The sequence below is a fragment of the Rhipicephalus sanguineus genome, chromosome 11, assembly GCF_013339695.2.
Source record: "Rhipicephalus sanguineus isolate Rsan-2018 chromosome 11, BIME_Rsan_1.4, whole genome shotgun sequence".
Taxonomy (NCBI): Eukaryota; Metazoa; Arthropoda; class Arachnida; order Ixodida; family Ixodidae; genus Rhipicephalus; species Rhipicephalus sanguineus.
In genome coordinates, this window is record NC_051186.1 from 133,642,250 (window position 1) to 133,666,542 (window position 24,293).

General features: G+C 47.9%; 1 protein-coding gene across 3 annotated transcripts in view; it reads left to right on the top strand.

The window, feature by feature from the left end:
* Positions 1-24,293, top strand: part of LOC119374555 (nuclear exosome regulator NRDE2) — a 308,639-nt gene that overhangs the window by 249,345 nt on the left and 35,001 nt on the right. For all 3 annotated transcript variants that reach the window (XM_037644704.2, XM_037644702.2, XM_037644707.2), the window contains one exon: positions 5,846-5,917. In XM_037644704.2, the coding sequence (XP_037500632.1) occupies positions 5,846-5,917 (72 nt within the window). The remainder of the gene's footprint in view (positions 1-5,845; positions 5,918-24,293) is intronic.

The window sequence follows — 24,293 nt, forward strand, 5'->3', positions numbered from 1 at the left end:
TTGGACTCAGACTCGCTGAAATTTTTCACAACCGGACTCACTCGGACTAACACTCACCGAAATATTACTCACTCAGACTCAGACTCACGGCTCGATCTGAGTCTGAGTGGGTCAACTCATGAGTGCATTTGCCGATCTATGCTTGTAAATTGTTTGTAATAGACGAGCACAGAAGTTGCAGTTAGACATGTCTGTAGTATGGCGGGGGTTCTCTAAAAAAATCGTCTAGGAGCGTTTCTTAAGATTCATTTTATCTACATATATAACGTACTGCCAGCGACGTCAAATTTGTAAAATATATGTAGCTCAATGTTGGCTTTAAATTGCTCACTTTATTTCACCTCAGGGATTTCTGACACTGTATTTTGTTTAAAAATTCAAATGTAATGTTAATGTTACGACATGTTATAATTTCTGAAATGTAACTGGAACGAGTTCCTTTCGCATTAAAGGAACTTGTAATGTGAACTCTTTCTAAGACTGGGAAGGAATGAGGAACGAGCTTTCCTTCCTGTTTTAGAGGAATGTGTACAACACTGCTTCATAACTCACTTATCCGACGTTACGGAGCCCATTCGTTCCCTTTTGAACAAGAACAGCACCTGGAGTTGGGGTCCCAGTCAAGAAACGACCTTCTCATGACTCAAGTTGCTGCTGAGCTCCGACACGTGCGTGCCAGAATACCATTCCTCCTACCATACAATAGTATCCGTGGATGCCAGTTCCTATGCTCTGGGAGCGGTACTCCTACAAGACCAGCCTGAAGGTACTCGACGGGCTGTAGCATATGCTTCAAGGGCACTCACTCCGACAGAAGCACGCTATAGTCAGAGAAAGAGTGTCTTGCCGTGACTTGGGCCATTTCACGGTACGATCAGTTCCTTTGCGGCCTCACCTTCGAAATAGAGACAGACCATCTTTCTCTGGTCACCCTTTTGGGTAACAAAGACCTAGAACTCGTGCCACCTTGTATACAACGAATGCGAATAAAACTGATACGTTACCAGTATGTGGTGAAATATGTGCCAGGGAAGCACTTGGCTACGGCACACACTTTGTCACGAGCTCCCTCTGAATTGCCGGCTACCCGCATAGTAAGAGACATTTGAGCTTTTCGCCAGCGAAGTGTTTAAGGAACTACCGCCTCTGGTAGCAAGACGCCTAGAGGATGTGCGCATGCATCAAGCCCAAGATGGAGTTTGCTCTGCGGTCATGACCTACTGCATGAAAGGATGGCCAGACAAAAACAAGGTGCCTCTGCAGGTCACTCCGTTTTGGAAGGGGAGGGACAGGTTGAGCATATACGGTGGCATCCTTCTGCTGGACCGACGACTCGTCATTTCTTCAGCCTTGCGCCAGGACATTCTCGCCCTCTTACACGAAGGGCATCAGGGAGTGCGACGCTGCCAAGAACGGGCCAGGGAGTCTGTTTGGTGGCCTAACTGTAATATGCAGGTAGAGCATATGGTGTCGCAGTGTGCAGTATGCGCCGAGACTCAAGTTCAGCGGTCCGAGCCTATGTTACCAACGGTTACACCTAACAGGCCATGGCAGCACCTTGGCATCGATCTGTTTCCACTTTAAGGGTGCGATTACGTCCTGATTATTGATTATTATTCCAGGTTCCCCAAAGTAGTCTCTGTGGGGTCCACCATGGGACCAGCAGTCATTTCGGCAATCAAGAGTTGCATTGCCCGTTTTGGCGTACCAGACATCGTCCGGACTGACAACAGACCGCAGTTTGTGTCTTACGAGTTTGCAGAGTTTGCACAGTCATATGGCTTCCGTCATGGGACCAGCAGCCCAAGGTACCCCCAAAGCAGTGGAGAGGGGGAGCACATGGTGCGCACGGTGAAAGACTTGCTCTCCAAAAGCCCTGATCCTTACCTGGCTTTACTGTAAAACTGTGACAGGTCTGGTCCGAACGGCATTTCTCTGGCCCAAGCCCTGATTGGAAGGACATTGCAAACATGTCTCCCGTGACTACCGGAACAACTGGTGCCGTCATTACCATGCCATACGAGTTTCAGGGAAAAGGATACGGATTACAGGGCACAGCAAGTGAAGAACTACAATAGCCATCGGGCTTCAAGCCAGCTAACTCCTCTAAGTCCTGGAGACTGTGTATGGGTCACTGACACGTGCTGCAGTGGTGAAGTGCTCTCACAGGCCCAGTGTCCACGGTCCTACCTTGTTCAGACCCCCAGAGGAAGAAAGGATGGTTCTGGCTTGCGGTCCCATACAGTAAAGAAGTGTCCGCACCTGGGCCTCATCGCTGGCATTGTGCAGGCCACCCACAAAGGCATAGTCCTGGAAAGTTGAAATCCACATTAGCCATTCTCCCGAGTTAGAAAACATTTGCCGGTGGACGCAGACCATATGCGCCCGCGTGAACGTTTGTTTGCTTTGGCTTTGGCGGGGGTGGATACCGCGTTGTTAGGCATGTCGCATTAATGGCGGAATCCCACTTCTGACACCATGTTCAGTCCAGGTGCCAAGGAACGAGGCGGACTACTGGCAAGCGGAAACTAAAAAACTTTATTCCCTCTCCTCAACTCCCCTTATATATTGCCACGAGCATGGGATGGCATTTGCGCTATTCTACTGTGTGTATGTGCCACTGTAAAACTGACGAGAGGAGAAGGAAGTGCAGAAGACGAAGAAGTCGTGTTTTCCTGTGTCGGTTCAGCTCGACGTCCTGGTGCCCCGACAGACAGAGGTTCTGTACCGTTCGTAATAACGTGACAATATGCTCGGCAGACTGTAGCACCTTGTTGTGGCCACACGCTTCAAGGCACACTGGCAACGACCTCTACAACTTCTCTTAAATCCGATCAAGTAATAAACTTATTGTGAGTAGCGCCCATGTGTGCAGTGTCTTTTCCGTGATGTCCTCATCTTCACCAGCACTAAGCTACTGTCTCTCTTGAAAATACCGAGGATTGAATGGGATTTGAACTGTGTGGCAGTTCAGTATTCTACCATGGAGCCATCCTGGTGCTTGAAAGCCATTTGCAAAAAGAGCCTATACAGGTGTCATGTTGGGCAAGGAATTGCGTTAACCTATGTAATATAGCGTGACAGAAGAGTAAAATAACAACCAGTCATCACACTGCTAATTGCACAATGAATGTGTGGTTTAATGCTTCCCACCTGCTGCAAAGTGCTCAGCCATAATTGTTCATCGTCATCAGCCACATGCAGTACCGACAAAGTGCACCAAATACTTTACAGATGTGTAGCGGGTACTTTGCTTATCCACAGAAAGACAAATAATGGCATAGTGGGTGCTGTCCTACTTCACAAATATTATGATATATGGCGTAGTTGATACCTTGCAGAAAGCCAAAACTTCAAAACACAGTTGTGTCACGAATTTCCGTGGTCTAGAGAGACAGGACAACTCTAGACAACACAAATCATTTATCTAATAAGCGAGAATCAAACAACAAAACACTTAAAGCACAGCACCCCTATATATACACACAGAAGCATACATATACAAATAACAAGCAATGCCATCTCTTCTAGATAGCAGTTAGAGAATGTTCACAAAAATAAAAATGGAACAGTTCTGACCGTCCACCGTGATGGGGCGGCCGTTCCCCCGACGTGGCGTCAGACGTCGGTCATGAAGAGTCGATGTGGCCTAGCTGTTGTCTTCCGTTGCGATGATGGAGCTTCTTCAACAGTGTGGCACTAGACCAATGTGGCACTTGATGTGGTCTGCAGCTTGCCGAGCCGAAGACGGTAGCTGGTGGCGGCTGGTTGGCCGTGGACTTGCGGTGCAGACAGGTGATGGCTGCGAGGCCTAACCCGAGAGTCCGTGATCCACATGCACGTCTCCAGGGCATGGCTGGAGAACCGACAGCCCTATTGGTTGGTTGGTTGGTTGGTTGGTTCCTAGGGGAATGGCTCAACCCACCACGGGAGATCGGCCATGAATCGTGCGGCAGTAGTATTTGTGAAGAAAGAAAAAAAAAAGAGAGAAAAAGGATAATACGGCTTCCCGCACACATCCGCCAAACCTGCTCTTCGTCTTCCGCCGCTGGTGCTACCTCTCAGCACGTGCTCTTTCACACTTCTTCCCAATTCTTCCTTTTTCTCCTCTGTTTCTTGTTTTTGCCACGCGCTTCGTTTCTCCCAGCGGACGTCTTTTTCCTCTTCTTGTTGCACTCTTACTCATGACACCCTGCCCCAACATGAAGCTGCGCTCAGAATTCGCATTAGGCAGTATCGCAATCGTCGGGGATCTTTTTGTCTCTTTTTTGTTCTAAAGGCATGTGGCTGTACGTCTACTAGCGCCAATGCAGACGAAACTGTCAGCACAGCATTCCCGCTTGTGCCCATGTGTTTCAGCGTGACGCAGCAGGCCGCACCTTTTTTTTTTTTCGTCGAGTGGCTGTGCTTATGCATACATCTTTATGCATACATCAATTTATTAAAAATAAACCCTTCAAAAACGCAAGTAATTTTATATATGCCTAAAGGAAAAATCTCGACAAATAAGATGAATTTATTTCTGGGCTCCCAGCAGTTAGATATGGTAGATTCCGTTAGTACCCTTGGAGTATATTTTTCAAAGCACTTAACATGGAATGTACATATTGATAGCCTGCACTCAAAGATGTCATCTGCCATTGGTGTCCTTGCACGTATGCGATGTATGCTTCCTACTAAGGTGAAAGTTACGATATACAATGCGCTGGTATCATCTTTGTTACAGTATTGTAGCATAGTATGGTGTACTACCGGAGTGACAAATTTGCGCAAGTTGTATTTACTACAGAAAAGAGCCATACGACATATTGCTGCTGTACACTATCTGTCATCTACAAAACTTCTTTTTCCAAAATATGAAATTCTTCCAGTATTCTCTTTGTATAATTACAGGCTGATGTTGTGTTATAAGGAGTTTATTAAGCATGGTACCAATATCATAATTAATCTTGCTAAGCTAAACGTAAACCCGAGTGTTCGACTGACCAGGCACAAAGTAATGTGGACTGTACCCACCCCTAGAACTGTTTATGATGAACAATCATTGTCCTACATGCTGCCTTCCCTACTAAACTTCTTAAAGCACGAAGATTTTGATCCTTCGTCTAATCAAAATTGTCACATTAAACGCTTCGCCCATCGTATTCATTTTTCGGAATAATATATATCTCGGAATTTTGGCCATTCTTATTATTGTTGCTTTTCATGTTCATGCCACTTCATGACTATACATATAAACTATTCTCTCTATTTTCAGTGATTTGTATAATAATTTTTGTATTACTTGACGCCATGTTAAACTTGTAAAGTCTATTCTGTATTTTGCATTCATGATTGTCCGCCATCCTGCTGCATTGCCAACTTGTAACGGGGTCGGGACCTCGTCAAGCTCTCGAGCTTTTAGTCCTGTACTCCTCCTATTGAAAGGAAATAAATTGATTGATTCATTGATTGATCTGGTGCGAAGCAGACGACAAAGAACACTGTATACAGGATGGGCGCGACAAATTATGTGTGACTAGGCTCACATGTTTGTTATGAAACACAGTTTGAACAGCCAACGCTACCGTCAATTGCCAAAAAAGGCCAGACAAGTCGCTCTCAGCTTGCAAAACTTTCCAACTCATTCCCGCCCCTTTGTAGCAAATCACGCTTGCTGTCACAGTCAAGCAGTGCTGCATCTCTGTCTGTATACCTGTTTTTTGTGAGGTCATAAGTGCATGGGACTTTAGTACATTGCAGGCGAAGTGGGGGTTACTTTCAGTGACGAGTAATTTTCAGCAGCATATCATAGCTGACCAGTAGATAGCGCATGCCTATCTTGATGCACTTTTTTTTTTTTCAGCTAAGGCTTGGAGCCAGAGAGTCGGCAAAGGCAATCTTTTACAGAGCACTTCAGTGCTGTCCGTGGACCAAGGTAAGTCAAGTGTTGCCTCAACAATTACTTTGTTTCTTACTTTATTTAGTGATTCATTTGTGACATGCTGCAGGCAGATGTGAGCCTAGGCAGGAACGGTAAAAGTACAAAACAAGACAAAAAATGACATGCATTCAGAAAAAGAAAACATTCACCTTTCAGTTCCGCAAGTAATACATTGAAAATCAATCAGTTCTAATTATTTTACATTTCAGTAGCGCTGAAAACTGAGAACTGCGGCAAAAAAAAAGAAAGAAAAGGGTGGCTGTCCTGTTTTTTTAGAGCTAGTAGGTTAACAATGACACTTGGTGTAGAGTGAGGCTTTGATCATGGGTGAGTTGGTTCGTAGGAATAGGAAGGCGCAGCGTGACTGAGACAAGGGATGAAGAACACACCACACACGAGCGCTGACCAACATGACATGACATGACAAGAACTTTATTGGAGACCTGAGGAACTCGAATCTGGGGAGCCGGAGGCCCCCAGATCAAGTTGGTGGCTCCGCCCACGTTGGGACTGGAAGTCCAAGTTCCGTCGCGATGTCGTGGGCCCTCTGGACGGCCTGGAGTTGGGTGTGGAGATCACTACTCTTCAGGGTTTCCTCCCATTGATCCTTCGAGAAGGGTGGAGAGGCAGTAAGGGTTGGGCACAGCCAGAGCATGTGGTCGAAAGAGCATGAGTTATGGCCGCATTTGGTGCACGACTGTAAGTGGTCGGGGTCTATCCTATTAAGGGACCGAGGAGTGGGATACGTACGGGTTTGCAGAAGTCTGAATGTGGTAGCCTGAGGCTTGTTCAGTTTTGGGTGGGGTAGTGGAAATTTTTTCCTGGCCAGGCGGTAGTGGGAAATAATTTCGTGAAAAGTACATAGTGAGTCTTTATGGATGTCGACCTCGTTACGAGCCTGGCTATCCGTGGCAGCGCGGTACGTGAAATCGCGCGCTAACCGATGAGCCTGCTCGTTAGGATTACATCCGAGCGGGTTAACTAAGCCATCGAGATGGGCTGGGAACCACGTGATGTGGTACCCCCCTTCGCTGTTCTCCCGCGTTCGTTGCAGTGCTTTGTTCACAATATTGTTCGCCTGTTCAGACACGAGGGCGCTCGAGAAGGATCTAACTGCCGTGCGCGAGTCCGAGAATACAACAGCAGGAGCCTTTGCGCTGTGAAAAGCCAGAGCGATCGCCGCTTCCTCCGCCACGTGGGCAGTCTTAGTATAAACAGAGGCTGCATTAAGCATATTGCCTCCCGCGTCAACGACCGAAATAGCAAACTTATCTCCACCGTCATATCTGGCAGCATCGACAAAGAGGGCCTCTAGTTTCTGTTGATTGATCTTTTGAAGGATGGCCTTGGCTCTCGCGAATCTTCGACCCTTATGGTGCACTGGGTGGATGTTTCGCGGGACGGGGTCAACCATGATGCGATTTCTGTTCTCCCGGGACAAGCTAACTTTCGTCGCCTGTTCATGTCTAGGCTGAATACCCGCTTCTGCTAAAAGCTTAATCCCTGGCTTAGTGTATGAAAGTCGCATTATCTGAGCCGCTGTGTGAGCTTCTATTAGCTCGTCAGCGGTATTGTGGAGGCCTAGCTCCAGAAGCTTCTCAGTGCTCGTGAAATGCGGAAGGCTGAGCACGCGCTTGAGACCAGTTCTGATGAGGGAGTCAAGTTTTGCCTTCTCCGCCTTAGCCCAATTAAGGTAAGGCGCAATGTAAAGGACATTACTGAGAAAGAATGCCTGGTAAGCTCTGAGCAGATTGTCCTCTTTGAGACCACCTCTTCGATTTGAAACGCGGGATACAAGTCTTAGTATATTACTGGCCTGTCCAGTGAGCCTGTTGAGGGCCTGCGAGTTACAGCCCCTGGCATCAATGAGGAGACCTAGGATCTTTACCGAGTCCCTCCTCGGTATGGGCTGTCCATTCTTAGCTCGAATTTCTATCGGCAATGTTTCCAGAGGCGCAAGGTTTCGAACCCCCTGTCTAGACGGTCGGTATAACAGTAGCTCTGATTTATCAGGGGAGAGTTCAAGGCCCGTGTTTGAAAGAAAGTCCTCCGTAGCCTCCAGTGCGCTTTGCAACGAATGTTCGAGCATGGCTAGCGATCCGCCCGGTGCCCAGATCGTGATATCGTCCGCATAAATGGCGTGTCCCACGTTCGGGATTGCAGCGAGGCGAGTGGAGAGCTTGTGCATGGCGATGTTGAATGAGAGTGGGGAGAGCACGGAACCCTGTGGGGTGCCGCAGTTGCCTAGTTCGTAAGGCCCTTCTGAGACCGTGCCTATTCGGAGGTGTGCCTTGCGATCCGCGAGAAAAGATTGGGTGTAGTCATGAAAACGCTGGCCCAGGTTAAGAGAGGAAATCTCAGTCAGGATGTGTCTATGCGATACCCTGTCGAAGGCCTTGGATAGGTCCAGTGCGAGGATTCCCCTCACGTCCCGAGTCGTGTTATCGAAAATTGACCGCTTAAGCAGAGGCATAGCGTCCTGTGTGGACAACGCCCGTCGAAAGCCAATGAGGTTGTGTCTAAATAGCTCCTTATTTTCTATATGTTCAGTTAACCCGTTATGTATCGCATGCTCCGCAACCTTTCCGATGCATGAAGTAAGGGAAATAGGCCGCAGGTTGGCGATATGCGGGGGCTTGCCTGGTTTAGGTATGAGTGCGACTTTTGCAGTACGCCATTCTATCGGGACCTGCCCAGTTGTCCATACCTCATTGATTTTGGCCGTGACTATCTCAATTGCCCTATCATCTAGATTCCTGAGAAGTTTGTTTGTGACTCCATCGGGTCCCGGAGCTGACCTGCCATTTAGATGAAAAAGAACATGTCTGATCTCTGACACGGTGAATGGTTCGTCTAAATCAGGTGCGGGGTCTCCCATGTAGGTTACACGCTCTACCAATCTTTCCCCATCTTTGACGAGGGGGAGATAGGTATTTGCTAAGTTGTTAGCTAAATCCCTTTCGGCGAGACCGACTGCGATTTCCTTCTTTATGAGCCTATCTGTTGCGAGGTTAAGGGCGCTCTTAGACTGTTTATCATCGAGAAGGCTTTTCAATAAGCTCCATTTGCTACCCCTGCGCATACGCCCCTCCGTTTCGGTACACGTCTCATCCCGTTGCTGCCGGGCAAGTTGGGCCGAGTAGGACTCAATCTCCTTGTTAAGAAGTGCGATTTTCGCTCTGAGTCTGCGGTTATGTTTCTGGGTCTTCCACTTGGTCGAGAGGGCATGTTTTGCCTCCAGGAGGTGAGCGAGTCTCGAGTCCATTTTGGGAACCTCCAGGTCCGTGGTGATTTCTTTGGTGGCTCCTTTAACGGCCTCGTGCAGATTCTTTAGGAGATCTGCGTACGTCTCGTTGGGCGGTGTGGCTTCATCTCTGATTTTTCGAAAAAGGTCCCAATCCACAAACTCATATCTCACGGGTGGTCTGGGTTTGACACGCAACAGAATTTCAAGTATGCAGTGATCACTGCCTAGCCCCTCCTGAAGGTTGTCCCACGTGCCCTCGATTCCTCGGAGGAAGGTGAGATCGGGGGTCGTATCTCGGCTGACCGAGTTACCAGACCTGGTGGGCAGCCTAGGGTCTGTGACAAGTATTAAGCAGAGCTCCGCGGCATTGAAGGCCAAGTTCGTCCCTTTGGCGCTTTTGTAACCGTACCCCCATTCCGTATTTGGGGCGTTAAAGTCACCCGCAACAACGAGAGGCGTGTTTCTTGCCGCCCGAGCCGCGGCGCCTAGTAATGTTTTAAAGTCTCTTTTCCTATCCGATGGTGAGCTGTAGACGTTAAGAATGAAAATCTTACAACTGCTTGTTCTGCTGGGTATGATCTCTATTAGCTGAGCCTCGAGGCCTGCCTTGTACGCGGGGACCACATGCTCAACAAATGAGATGTTCTTTCTGATTAAGACAGCGATTCCTCGGCCCTTACCTCCTCGGTACGCAACTGAGCGGTACCCCGAGAAAGAAATTACGTCACCACAAAGCGTTTCCTGTAACAATATGACTTGCGGCTTCTCCGCAATAGACCTGATAAGCTGTCCCAATGGGGCCTTGCGCCTCTGGAAACTTGCGCAATTCCACTGCCAAATTTTCAGATGCTTGCTATCCGCGTTCGCCATTTTGACTACTGAAGATTATCCAGTTGCCCTTTAGCCCTACCGTCGGGGTTCGGGTTTGCCTGCTTTGGTACCGTCGACGTCGTGAGTCTGCTTATGGCTTGGACCTTGGGTCTCTCTAGTTGAGTTAGCCTCGTCTCCATCCCAGAGAGCATTGCCATCATGCGGCCTAGGGTCTTTTCTATTGAAGCTAGCCTCCCTATGCCCTTGCTTCTGGCAGGTGGAGCAGCAGCGGTCGCTGTATCCTCGCTCGACTCCACCATCTCATCCTCATTGTCTGTCTCGGACACTGTTTCTGGGTAGGGAGCTTTACGTTTGGGTTTGCCAGCTAAGGGGCCTAAAGCTTGAAGTTTGCCTTCATCGCGATGCGAGAACTGTTCTCTAATGCTATTTAGGGCTTCCTTAAGCTCTGCAAGTTCGCGCCTGAGCTGTTGATTTTCCGCTTCAAGTGATTGGATGCGGGGATCATTCACTTGCTCTGACTGTGCCTCACCTCTTGTTTTTTTGGCCGTTGCAGTCTTCTTTCCCGTCGAGGACTCTCCGCCGGAACCCTTGACTGTGTCGGCCCACGTGGCCCGTTTCGCGTTCTGCGACCGGGATCGGGATCTCGACCTCGATGCGCTGGTGTTCCCCTGTTTCCGTGAGCCGGGCCGTCGTCTGGAGAGAGAGCGCCCCCTCGAGTTCGAGCGCGCTTGCATGAAGGAACTGTCTGGTGGAGTAGTAGGTGTTGCTGAGCTTCCCTGTGGGTAGGAGAGGTTGGCGTCATCGCCACCGGCCATCTGTGCTTGCCGCGCCATTTGTCGTCGCCTTCGGCGCCGACGTCGTACGATGTATGGGATGTGGTATCGGTGTCGGCACGTCCTATCCCCAGTGATATGGGGGCCTCCGCACGCCTCACACTTGGGTGTGCATTGGTGCACCCCCTCTTCTGATTCTGAAGACTTAGCTTCGCCACATCCGTGGCACTTGTTCTTCTCCTCTGCGCTACTGGCGCACACGTCGGCTCAGTGACCCACGTGGCCACACTCATAGCATACGTCTACCTGCCGTTTGTACAGAAAGCATGGAACGAGGGCGCCGCCGCACATGACTGTATTTGGCACCCGCATACCGTCGAAGAGTATAACAACAACGTGTGTGTTCTTAATTCTTCGGACTTCCAATGCCTTAGGGTTTCGTGGGTTCACAATCATCCTCTTATGGGCTCCGTCGTCAAGGGAAGGGTCGATGTTTCTTATTACACCTTTACACGTGCCATCGGGGGCAGCGATGTAGGCTGACACCTCAAAAGCTCCGAGTTTGGTATGTAACTTTCGGATTCTTGAATAAGCCCTCGCGTTGTGATCATGAGGGGTAGAGATAACCAAAATGTTCTGCACCTTGTTTGGGCACACGGTGTCCTCGCCAGTCTGTTGTTCCGTCAAGGCCGCTGCCATGGCCAGGGCTTGAGCGAGGTGTATGATGTCGGCTTTCGAAACGTTGAGGCCTCCCTTGGGGCGCACGATGATCTTGATTTGGTCCTTTGGTAATGTCGGTAGCCTAGAAGCTGCTGTGATCTTCTTCATGAAACTTTTGGCCGGCGATTCGGCCGTGCGGCTGCCAGCCGGCGTGTTCTTGGTGCCATCTTGCCCGCCATGTGGTGACGTACTCGTTGGTTGTTTCCGCCTGCCGCCGAGAGCGGTCGTCCAACCCGCTTCATCGAGCTCCTGCGGGTTGATGTCCATCCCCTCGACGACTATAGTCCCGGGCATGGTTTCCATTGGTCAGCAGTTCGCTTGGGTGGCCGGGCGTCTGCGCGGTTAGCGTGCAGGAGCGCCGGCGTCGAGGCCACCTGGGCCACCTTGCGCAGCAACGCCGTAAGTAGGCGTAGTCCGCTAGGGTTAGCACTCATACGGCGTGTTCAGAGATTCAAAATCACACAGGATGGTGAAAGGCTCACCCACCGATAAAACTCCACTCTCGGTGGATTCCTGAGAGCTTGCCGCTTCAGAAAAGGTATAGTTTCCGTGCGTCCATTCCGGAAAAACTGCCGAAAACATTGAACGAAACGGGGTCCGATGTGAGCACGTCCGCACTACTCGGCGCCCCCTGGCGGAGAGCCGCTGACCAAGGACTGAATTTATCTTGCACCAAGATAGCCTTATGGTTAAAAAGCAAATCACTGACCAATGTCAAAAAACAAAATGATGTTTCAGGGTCCGTACGGATCCCTTGTTCACAGTGGAATGACGGCAGAGCAGCAGGTTCTTAAGTAGCGTTGAGCGCATGACGCAAAGTCCGGGAGTACACGTGGTTTATTGTGCCAGATGATCCATTGAATGTGTTACTGGTCTGAATTATTAGTGATTCGAGATTGAGCCTCGTTGTCCAATTCTTCTCCGTGGCCATGATGCGCGCGTTGTCCCAGCTTATCTCGCGGCCCGTCTTCTCGGAATGCTCTGCGAGTGCATTTGTCACTGTGTGGCCCTTGGTGACGTCATTCTTGTGCTGCTTCAAACGCCTGCAGAAATTTCCGCTTTCTCCAATGTACATCGGTTCGCAGTCGGCGCATGGGATCTTGTAGACCACACCAGGAAAACGTTGCCGAGGGAGAGGATCCTTCACATTTAGCAAGTCACCCTTAAGCTTGCTTGCCGGCACATGCACGATCTGGACACCACGTTTTCTAAACACGCGAGCTAGGGCTTTGCTTACACCTTGAATGTACGGAATTGCTGCGCGCTGGTGTGTTGACGCTGTATTATCTATGGCTTGACTGTTTTGCTGCTGGTTATGCATGATGAACTTAGTTGTCTTCTTAATAAAATGTTTAGGATAACCATTCCCGATGAGGTCATTTTCACTGGTCTGGAGCTCCTCCTGCAGTACTTGAACTTGCGTCAGAAGAGGTGCGAATGGCTCGTGTAACTAAAGAACGAACTACTGAGCATTTGTGGGCTACCGGATGAACTGAATCGTAGTAAAGGTATCTGCTGAAATGGGTTGGCTTTCGGTACACGGCGAAGGCGAGGCCTGTGGGAGCACGTTTTACAATTGCGTCCAAGAATGGGAAACAACCGTCTTTCTCTTCTTCCACCGTGAACTTGATGGAAGGCTCGATGCCATTTAGGCAGTCAAGGAAAGGTTGCACGTCCTTCTTCTTTATAACGCAGAAGCAGTCATCAACGTATCTCAGAAAGACCTTGGGTCTCGGCTGAAATGATTCCAATGCCTTGTTTTCAATTGCTTCCATTGTTAGATTTGCGATCGTGACTGAAATGGATGCTCCCATAGCGGTACCGAAAACTTGCGTGTAGAATTCGCCCTTATACGAGAAGTAAGTGTTGGTCAGGCAGAATCGTAACAAGGTGCAGAGCTCAGTGGCGTCGAATGGCGTGCGATCTGCCAATGATGTGTCCTTGTGAAGCAACTGTCTGGAAGTTTCTACAGCGAGGTCGATGGGAACGCTTGTGAAAAGGGAGCAGACGTCAAAAGAAAGCAGTACTTCGTCTGTGTCCATAGTGATACTCTTCATCTTGTTTATGAAGTCATTAGTGTTCCGGAGATGAGTTTCAGACCAGATGGTATTCCGTCGAACTGTCGACTAAGATAGCCTTATATATGCATATAAACTTGAAAAATGACACATCAGTTGTCAAATCGAAATGGTCGCACGTGGTCTATCAAACACGAAGTATAGAAGAACACTGTGATTTTTTAAAAGTTTCTTCTCAAGAGCCATTTGAGCAAGGTAACAAAATAACAAAACATCAGAACACACAATTATCAATAACCGATTTCTAAATCGCTCGACTAAAGGTATCGTCACAATGCAGCGCATGAAGAAATGAAGAAAAGATGAACATTTCCAATGGTGAAACACTGATGAAACTCGGTGTCCGTCCTGTCATTTGATTTCCTTAAAAATTGTTGCGTGAAATCCTGGCGAGCAGCCACACATCTTGCAATGTTCCGCTAAAAAGCCCCCAGACTTGTTTTGAATGTTCAGGTTATGCTCCTTGGTGCGCTCACTGAAGTCCCTTCCAGTTTGGCATATTCCAGTTTCAAAGGAATTCCATACACCACATTTGCCACACACACTGTGAAGCTGTTCCTGTTAAAAGATAAGCTGCCACAGTGCGCAGCACAGTGACTCTCTAACATGGCGCAGAAAAGGCGCTCGAGGCAGGATGTCAACAAGCTTAGGTTTATTAAATAAGGCCAAGATGCAGCACAGTGCGACACTCATGGCATTGCAGGCCTAATGGGGTAACTTCGCAAGATCGATTTAGTACACTTGCCTGCAGTGCTCTCAGCTACCACACAAAGGCGACTGCCGAGCGTGCAAACAAGAATTCTCCTGCTAAGGCAGCCTGTGACCCTCTTGTGGCAAGCCTGAAAGCATTTCCCCTGTGGCGACTAAGCACCAGCCAGAAGCGAGCTCAGATGGAGAAGGGGCTGTCACTGGTGGCCATTGAGAAAGGGCCTGACACGGCGAGGTAAGATAGTGTGGCGTTTGACATGCAGCGCCTGCACATCTCGACGCCGGGGAGAGAGAAGCGTGGCCGGCGTGGGAAACAAAGCTCGATGTTGCGGCCACGGCCAACGTGCTGCAGCTTAAGAATGGCTCCCCGGCAATTGAGCCGTGTGGGTCGGATACAACGTGCCACGTGAGGGTCGAGGCGCAAAGGGAAGGCATCCTCGATCCCCACGTTCCCCCCTCCTAAATACCAAAGCCAGCCTGTGATTGAGGCTGTCCGAGGCCAAGTTACAAGGTCAGCTGAGCCACGAGGGGCCAATGGGCCAATGTGCAAGAGGGTGGCATCATCTCCAAGAGGGCCAGGTCATGAGAACGTTGCCACACAGGACGGAGAGGTGAAGTGTCATTGCCGTTGATGCGAGTCCATGGTCAGCCTTGGTCACACAAAAGTTGCACCTCACCAGGGAAATCCCGCTGCCAGGAAGAGTTCAGCAGCCCATGAGGAACAGAGCAAGACTGCACGAGGAGGGCAGCTGGCCTGTTTGAAGTTTGCCTGTTTGGAGGCAGCGGGGACCGTACGAGGCATGACTGCAAGATGCGTGAAGCAGCCAACCACCAAAGTCACTGTGATGGGTGTTGGCAGGAACGGCAGGCCAGGACAGCTGGCAGCCAAGAACGGAAGGCGTAGCGACCAGCCGCCGAGAGCGGCTGCTGAGGCCGCCTAGTTGATAAGGCTGGCTGGTGATGTCTGCGAGGTAGTAGACAGGTGCTTGGCCACAGCAGATGGAACTAGGGAACAACAAACAGTCCAGCTGGTCAGCCACTGGCTGGCAGCATGGTAGAGTCAAGTGCAGAAAGACGAATTGATGGCGTAGGAGTAGACGGAAATGCCCCTGGCATAGCTGGCTTGCCAAGAAGGGTGCCAGCTTGGCGGCACTGTAGCCCAATAAAGGGGGCACTTGCCACGGTATGCCTTGGAAGACCCATCAGAGGGTATTCCCAGCCATAGGGAGACTTTACCATAGCCAGGTCATCACTGCAATCGGAACGTGTCTTGCCATTTCGAAGTGAGGAATCAAGAAGCCTCTTTCTTTTTTATCTGACACGACCAAAGACTTTCGTTTTTTCAATTTCATGTGCTTCTACAACAAAATTCCGCAGGTCATTCTGCCATGAGTCTTATTTATGATGCACATATTTTCAAAAAGTGGGACGCAGCCACACCTCTGGCAATAAATCTCAAGATGGCTTGACACAGCTTTTTTGACGTTGTACTTAAGTTCCTTAAGTCTCTTGTTTGTGCACCGACTGGTTTGGCCAATGTAGATGCGCTCACACGACATAGGCACAAACTACTAAACCCTCACAACAATTCACAAATTGTTCACGGTGCTTTATGACACATGTGGGCTTGTCCTTTTGACCTTTTTGCACAGTCCTTGCACCCACTGTGGAGCAGAAAAAACTATATCTGCACCCTATCTTTTTGCTACCCTTCACAAATTGTGTGAAACTGTGGCATGTAGGGAACCACAGCAGTTTTGTTAGCCTTGGTCATGTTGGTCTGTTCATCACTCTTTGCACTACATTTTCTATTCATTTTTTTCAGCGATGGCAGTCAAAAGGCTTAGAGGGTAGCCAGCGCCATGTAGACGTTTAGCTTGAGCCCACAAGCTTGTGTCAAGCTTGTGCTCGCAAGACTTCGTCAATAAATTTTGCAAACACCAAGATATTACAGCGCGCTTTACGAATTTCCAGTGTGCAGAAGAAAACGGAAGTACAGCCTTATTGCCTCTAGGTTTGTAACTACACCACACACGTCTTGACAAAAATCGCAACCCTAAGTCCAAGAGGGAATGAATTAACCCTAGCAAAAATACCAATAGGATTTCCTATTGGTCCAATAGGAAATCGCTATTGGTTCTATAGGACATCTATTGGAGCTGTATTGGTTGTATAAGACTTCTATGGGTACCAATAGACACCAATAGCCACCACCTATTGGTGTCCTATTGGACCAATAGAAGTTGTATTGGTCAAATAGGGGCTGCCTTTTGGTGTCTTATTGGACCAATAGGAGTTGTATTGGTCAAATCGGTGCTGCCTATCGGTGACTTATTGGGCCAATAGAAGTTGTATTGGTCAAATAAGCACTCATATTGGTTTCTTAATGTACTAACAGAAGATGTATAAGGCCAACAGGAGTTTTATTGTTCAAACAGCTACCGCCTATTGGTAGCTGTTTATAACATCTTATGACTGATTGAGCGCGTCGGGCCCGATCCCGATCAAATTTCTTGATCATGATTGGCTATATTATACGCAAGCTGCAGACGGGATCAATTCACTTTTGATAAGTCTGATCCCGATTGAGCTTAATCGTACACCGTGAGACACCGTGTGCAGTTAGCAACTCACGCGACTAAAAGTTATATAAAAAGGTTGCGTGTCGACCACGGCGATACGGTGTCTCCGTACATGCCGTGCGGTAAACGGGCACTATAGTAAAACACGCTAAAGAAGAACTTGCGAAGGAATCGACAACACAGACACTACAGAATAATAATAAAGAAACCGCCATGAGATCACAACCGGCATAGAACCAGCCAGGTGACATACAAAAAAAAAAAAAAAGTGAGACGGTGCGCGGCGTGGCGACGCTGCATGTGTGAAAATTTTTTTTTACACGTTCCTTGGTTAAGCGGGCTAAGCCATGTGCTAAGCTTTAAGATGAGCTTTGGATAATATGTAAAGTTTATAACTATTTATGCTAAGCAATATAAGTAGTGCTGTAAAGATACAGGAGAAAGAATTGTGGATCTGCAAACGCGACCGACCGTGCGTTTGGCGCGCCATCCGCGCTCGGCCGATACGAAGACAAGCCCAGCCTGCGGCCAAGCTAAGCCAAAACGTTGTGTCTGTCGCCCTAGCGCGCACTTTGTGTGATCTCGATGCTTCACGTAAGCCTGCTTACACGATGTTTGCTTTAGTGTGCTTCCGCGACGATATCGTGAAGACTGTGTTCAGCGTGCACCATATGGAGACGTTCTGAGCCATAAATGTCTTGGATTTCGACCGATTTCGACCGATTTCGACTCTACAAAGTGGCACCAAGAATAATGGCAAGACGAGCAACAAGGCCCATGTGCTCCGATTGTTTGGTGAGTTGAGTGGGCATGGTAGTTACTCCTATTTAGTATTTATTTGATATCACCTTTTTTTGTATTCAAACTTGGGACGAAGCTGAAAGGTCGGGAAAACAAGTCCCTCGTCCTTTGTCTCCGGTATTTGATGACAGCGAGACCAGCGACGCCTCGATTGCAAGTCCACACGCTCTCAGAAGTTGAATGATTGAGCGCATATATTATTGCAGTTTGTTTTTGTGTTTGTCAGTATGCACAAAAAAACGTAGCATAGATTAGAGGTAAAGGACAGGCGCCCTGCTCGTGAGTGTAGTTGGAGTCTCGCAAGCCCTTTGTAAGTATTTACAACGTGCGTGTTAAGCCGAAAACGCGTTTATCGCCTCATAGTAAAACGCTCTAGTCGATGCGGTTTGTGTGTTGTAGTGCGCGCCAATCGGCTTATCATACTTGTTCGACATAATGTCACAAGAACCACAGAAGGCCACATGATAATTCATTATACAAAATGTGCATAGCATATGTACTGCACTGGTGCGATTTCTTATTTTATTTTTTTTTTATTTTTACATACTGCAGCCCAATTAGGGCTATCACAGGAGTGGGTTTATTAATGTTGTTGGCTTAATTGCATAAGCACGTAACATGCAGCACGTGTGTTATATCCAACTCATTGCAGCCTGACTGCTGTGTTGGGCTTGCAACGATATGGAATCTAGGCTGCCTTTACTACAGTCTTACATATTACCGTTGCCTCATCGTGAATCTACCCTAGCTTAATTTATTTCATGCCATCTTTAAGTTGAGATTTAGTGGCATGCTCTAGGTATGATAGTCGCACCACCATCGTGAAAAAGAGCACGTCACAGATAGTAAGTGATTATTGAGTTTGCTGTAATTTAAGGACGAGTTTGCAGTTCATTCTTGGGTACAGCTCAAAAAACACAGGACGCAAGCGTGTAAACGGGATAAGGCGCTGCTTAATTTTTTAAAAAAAAATTTGCCCCTTTCTTTTCCTTCCTTTTTTGCAGCAAAATTTTGCCGATATACTGTTTTCTTTCACGCAATAAGCCACAGTTGGGTGTGTAATATTTCACTCAGTTTTTTGCTATAGTTCAGCTCCTGCAACATTGTGAACACGTGCAGCGAATGAAGGTCTAGATAATTTCTCTCTGTGCCGCCTACTTTCTATACATTGCTTCACAGGTAAACTTTAATTAAATATGTGTTACTGTTTTCTGATTTCATGGCTTTGTTTATTTACAGAATCTTTCAGGCACTTCCTCGAGTGCGGATGAGGCAGTCCAGAAGAAATTGACACAAGACATAGTTGCCTTGGCAAAATAGTCGCCCGCAAGATAGCCAACATCATCAAGGGCCAGAAGAAGCACTTGTAGTTTTGATTATGAGAATATATTTGAACATATGCCTCATTCATCCACTGTGATTATCATTGCAGGGGCGCTGCCACAGTGTGGGCCTTCTGCATGACGACAAGACACCCATAAAACACTTGCGCAAGACTAATTCTAATGGGGCTGAGAAGTAGGCAAATGCAAAACTAATACAATGCCAGCAGGCAAATACAGAACCAATAGGCCAATATAATTCCAATTGGCTAATAGAGAACCAATACACCAATATAGGTCCAATAGGCTGATATAGAACCAATAGCCAAATACAGTTCCAATAGACCTATAGAACCAATAGACCAATAGGTGTCAATAACCCAATAGGCTATTGGTTTTTTATTGGGAATTTTTGCTAGGGAAGGGCTCGTTTCTTTGTTAGACACAAACTATACTCTATCTCACCACTACCATTCAGCACTAACAAAGCTAAAGGTTGTAAGCAAGCCACATGCTTGCGCAGCAAAGCATAGTTTCTGATATAGTTACCTTATAATTCGCATGGTTAACACATTTGCACTTGTTTAGCACGTGTTACATCACATCAATACGTGACATGTTTATTCTTCATTGCATTTACGCCATATTTCTTTAATTGTTGTATCAGTAACTGCCACTAACTGTGGTTACAAATCAACATGGCTGCGCCCATGCAGATGCAACCGCCCGCTTCAATCCATACTTGCTCTCGGTACTCGCCCACAATGCTGACAGCAACAAATAAATGGTGAAATGAACCACTGCTTTGTGCCATTTCACAATAAGGACAAAGCGTGAGGTACGTTTTACCGTTATTGGCGAGATCATATGTTTGTTTAGTCACACTTGCTAAGCCTAACGTGACGAAAATTTGATAACGGTTCATAAAAATAGGGCAGTATAGTCATGAATACATTGCTGTTGAAGTGTCAGGACGTAATTCTAAAGCAAATAAAAACGCTAGTTTGGAACTTACGGGCCGCATGGCGCACGACGACGACGTGATAAATCCGAGGCGGAGGGCACCTGCGATGATGGGTACAGCCATGTTAAATTTTTTTTCTTGCACTGCCGTCTGCTCGCTTCACTTGCCCAACTTGGCGCAGACGCCAGGCGGACGCTGAGCAGACGACGCGGCGCAGATGAATACATTGTGAGCGATTTTCACCCTTCCTATTGGCCGCGAGATCGAGCATAGTCGGCACCTAGCGGCGAGCGAACGAAACCCCGCGGTGTGGATGGCTCCTTGCGTCGTCTGTTAGCCACACCATGTTCGCATGTGTGCGTACGTCATGCGCGTCCTCAGATTACAGCTTATTCCGTTGTGCTAGCACATTATCAAATGCTTGTATGTATGCCTACACGATATACATAAGCATTTCGCCTTACGAGACCTGTATGCCCTCTAATTAGTGAGTACATGCCCGTGTAGGTATGGCGCTGGTCTAACCATCGTACCGTGCATTCGCCAAAATAATTTCAAGGTGGGTACCACTTTCTCGTTCAAGCATGTCACATAGTTCATTTGGCGTCGTCCTAAACGAAAAAAAACAACTAAATGTCGAGGTGTGAATGCAGAATTTTAGTGACACCATCTCGTGATGTGTTGGCGATTTAGAAATCCTTGTGATACCGCAAAGCATGAACTGTCGTCTGCAGAGGATGGTAAGCGGTAAAAAAGAACCGAAGCCACGCATTTCTACAGCAATACGCGTATTCATGCAAACAGAAAAGCAGAGTGCACAAAGTTCTACTTCATTAATTACGCAGAAATACAGGTTCTCTTTCTTTGTAGCCGCTAGAGCAACAAGTAAGTACTTCAATGGCTCAGTCTTGCAACACAGTTTATTTTGCGGTATAGGCAAAACACAATTTAAACACGTGCAAATAAAGCAAGAAAAAAACATCGAGCACGGGGCAAAACACAAACGTGACTGAAGGCCAGTACCCCATTGATTGGCCCCAGATTACACTTCTCTCACAATTAATAGGTACATTAGGGCAGTTGCGTGCATTGATGTGGCAATGGAGGGCACATACATCAACATTAGGCTGCAGTCAACGCGCTTTACTCGCCAACAATTGACTCAAACCGCATAGGGCGAAGCGTCGCTGCGTACATTTGTATACGCGCCGCCGACCGCCTATCCACACAAAGGCGGCGACAGTGCTGCCACCTATAGCCCGATCCCGTGGCGAATTGGCTAAGGGGCCCTGTAGCCTCCGCAGTGCTGAAGGGAACTTCTGAGATGGAGTATAGTTAAGCAAAGAGACAATGAAGCCAAGGGAGGCATAGGGAACGTTATTTGTAGTTCTTGGCTGTAGTGTAGCAGTTAAAACATAAGGAAAAAGGATTAAAGTGGATGAAAAATCAACTTGCAGCTCGTAGGGATTGAACCTACAGCCTTTGGATAACGCGTCGATTTCTCATCCACTTTTATTCCGATTGAGGTTCGCAACACCAGCAGCTGTGTGTGGCATAATCGTTCTCTTTATCGTGTTTACTTCTTGTCATGCCACCACTACTAGGGCAGGGACCGGCGCATGCGTGCCATACAGGCACACGTTTATATATTACTGAGTAAATAAAGAAAGGGGCTTCTTTTTCCATTCGTGTTCAAGGCAGTGTCATGCGTCACGGAAACATGACACAGTGTCAGAAGTGGTCTTCGGAAGTTGGTCGGAACCACAGACGATGTAAGCAAATGGGACAGCCGACGTCCATCGTTGACGAACTCGGCTAGGACAGGATAACGGGAAAAGAGCTTTGAGCCGTACCCGCCACGGTGGTCTAGTGGTTATGGTGCTTGACTGCTGACCCACAGGTCGCGGGATCGAATCCTGCCGCATTTTCAATGGAGGCGAAAATGCTTGAGGCCCATCTATTTAGATTTAGGTGGATGTTAAAGAACCCTAGATGGTCGAAATTTCCAGAGCCCTCCACTACGGCGTCTCTCATAATCATGTGGTGGTTTTGGGACGTTAAACCCCAACAATTATTATTATAAGAGCTTTGAGCCATGGTGCGTGAAGAAAATGTGGCTTCCTGCCAGCTATTTTCGGTACAGCCTCCAACGAGCTTCAACTTTGACAAGGCGTCAGAGTGGCCGGCGTGGGTGCAAGAATTCGTTGATTATCGATTTGCTTCCGGCCTTAACGAGCGAACTCAAGAGGCCCAGGTACGTACGCTGCTGTATACGATGGGGGCAGTACCCAAAGGTCTAAAGCGTCCTAACTTAATTTTGAAGGGGCCAGGCAGTCAAGTGTTAGATCTAAAAGGGAAATTCACTGCTGACATTCAGTGAAAACGATGTTTGGTAAGGCAAGATGTTTTTGTCGTTGACTCGGTAAGTAATGTCATTTTAGGCTTGCCAGCAATAGAAGCTTTGGGAATTGTGAAATTTGTAGACGCAGCTTCGGTCCATCAAGCTGTGCAAATGTGCTTCCCTTCTTTGTTCTATGGTTTGGGTACCGTGAAAGCAGAATACTGTATTAGTCTCAAAGCAGACGCGGTGCCTTATGCCATTCACACCGCTCGTCGTATACCCATCCCGCTAAGGGATGGCGTGAAACGCGAGCTTGAGGAAATGGAAAGGAAGGGGGTTCATTCGTAAAGTCAAAGGGCCAATTGATTGGTGTGCTGGCATGGTGTCCGTCTTGAAGCCATCCGGGCAAGTTTGAATCTGCGTTGACCTCATACAGCTGAATAAATGTGTGAAACGTGAGCGATTTGTGCTCCCACTTCATGAGACACTCGGGTTGCTTAGCGTGGTGTTTTCTAAACTTGACGCGAACTTGGGATTCCATCAGGTAAAGCTAAGCAAGGATTGTGAGGTACTAACAACGTTTATAACTCCTGTTGGCCGTTATTGCCTTGAACGCCTGCCGTTTGGCATAACCTCTGCTCCTGAATATCTTCAAAGGCAAATGTGTGAAATCCTTGATGGAGTGGCGGGGGTCGTAAACCTAATGGAAGATGTACTGGTCTTTGGTTCTTCACAGAAGGAGCATGATGAGTGACTGTTTCAGATTTTAAACCGCTTAGCAGAAACCGGCGTAACCTTGAATCAAGAAGAAGGTCAGTTCAGTGCAAAAGAGCTGTTTTTTGGGGTGCCGAATGAGCAAAGATGGCATACGGCTAGATCCAGCAAAAGTTAGGGCGATCACTGATATGAAGCCGCCGGAAAATGTCAGTGATATGCGCAGATTCCTTGGTCTCAGGAACCATTGCTCGCGGTTTATTCCAGACCTAGCAGATAAGACGTCAGTTGCTTCAAAGGAATGTGGAGCGGCCTCAGCAGATGGCTTGTGACAGCGTAAAACATGCTATGTGTTCTGATAGGTGCATGGCAAAGTTTGATCCACATAATCAAACTATTCTTTCCGCATACGCATTGTCTTACGGTTTAGGGGCAGTTTTGCTTCAAGTACAACCAAACCAAGAGAGACGGCCAGTTGTATTTGTTTCCAGGTCGTGGACTCCAACAGAAATGCGCTATGCACAAATTGAAAAGGAGACCCTAGCTCTAACCTGGGCGGCCGAATGTCTTAAAAGTGCGTGGGCTGCACATCACGCTGGAAACAGATCACAAACCGTTAGTGACTTTGTTAAGTAAGGCCCCGCTAGATTTGTTACTGCCGCACATTCATGATTCCGAATGCGTCTGATGCGATTCAGTTTTGATGTGGAACACGTTCGAGGGAAAAATTTGGAAATTGCTGACGCACTTTCCAGAGCAGCAATACAAGAGCAAAAAACCAAGGACTTTCTTTCCGTTGATGAAGTCAATTCGTTTGTTTCTGGTGTGTTGTCAGAGTTGGGTGATTTGGATCACTTTCGACTGGTAGCCAAAGAGCAAGCAAAGGATAAGACCTGCCGTACGTTGTGCCATTAGCTTCGTGAGGGATGGCAAGGCCCAGCTTCGCTGTCAAGCGTAATGCGGCCACATTGGCTCTTTCCGCGTTGTGCTTCACTCGCTCCAGAATAGAATGTTCAGTCTGCTTCACGAAGGCCATCAGAGTATCGTGAGACGCAGGGCAAGAGCACGGGAGTCTGTTTGGTGGCTGGGCTTGAGCTTTCAGCTTGCTTCTTTGGTTGTTGAGTGACACATCTGTTCGCAGTTCTGAGACCAGCCGAGTGAACCAACGATCCTAACCCAGACACCTAATCGACCGTGGCAAAGGGTCGCAGCAGATATCTTCCATCTCAGTAGCTGTAACTACTTGCTTTTAGTGGACTGTCTATCGCGGTTTCCAGAGTTGTGTTTGC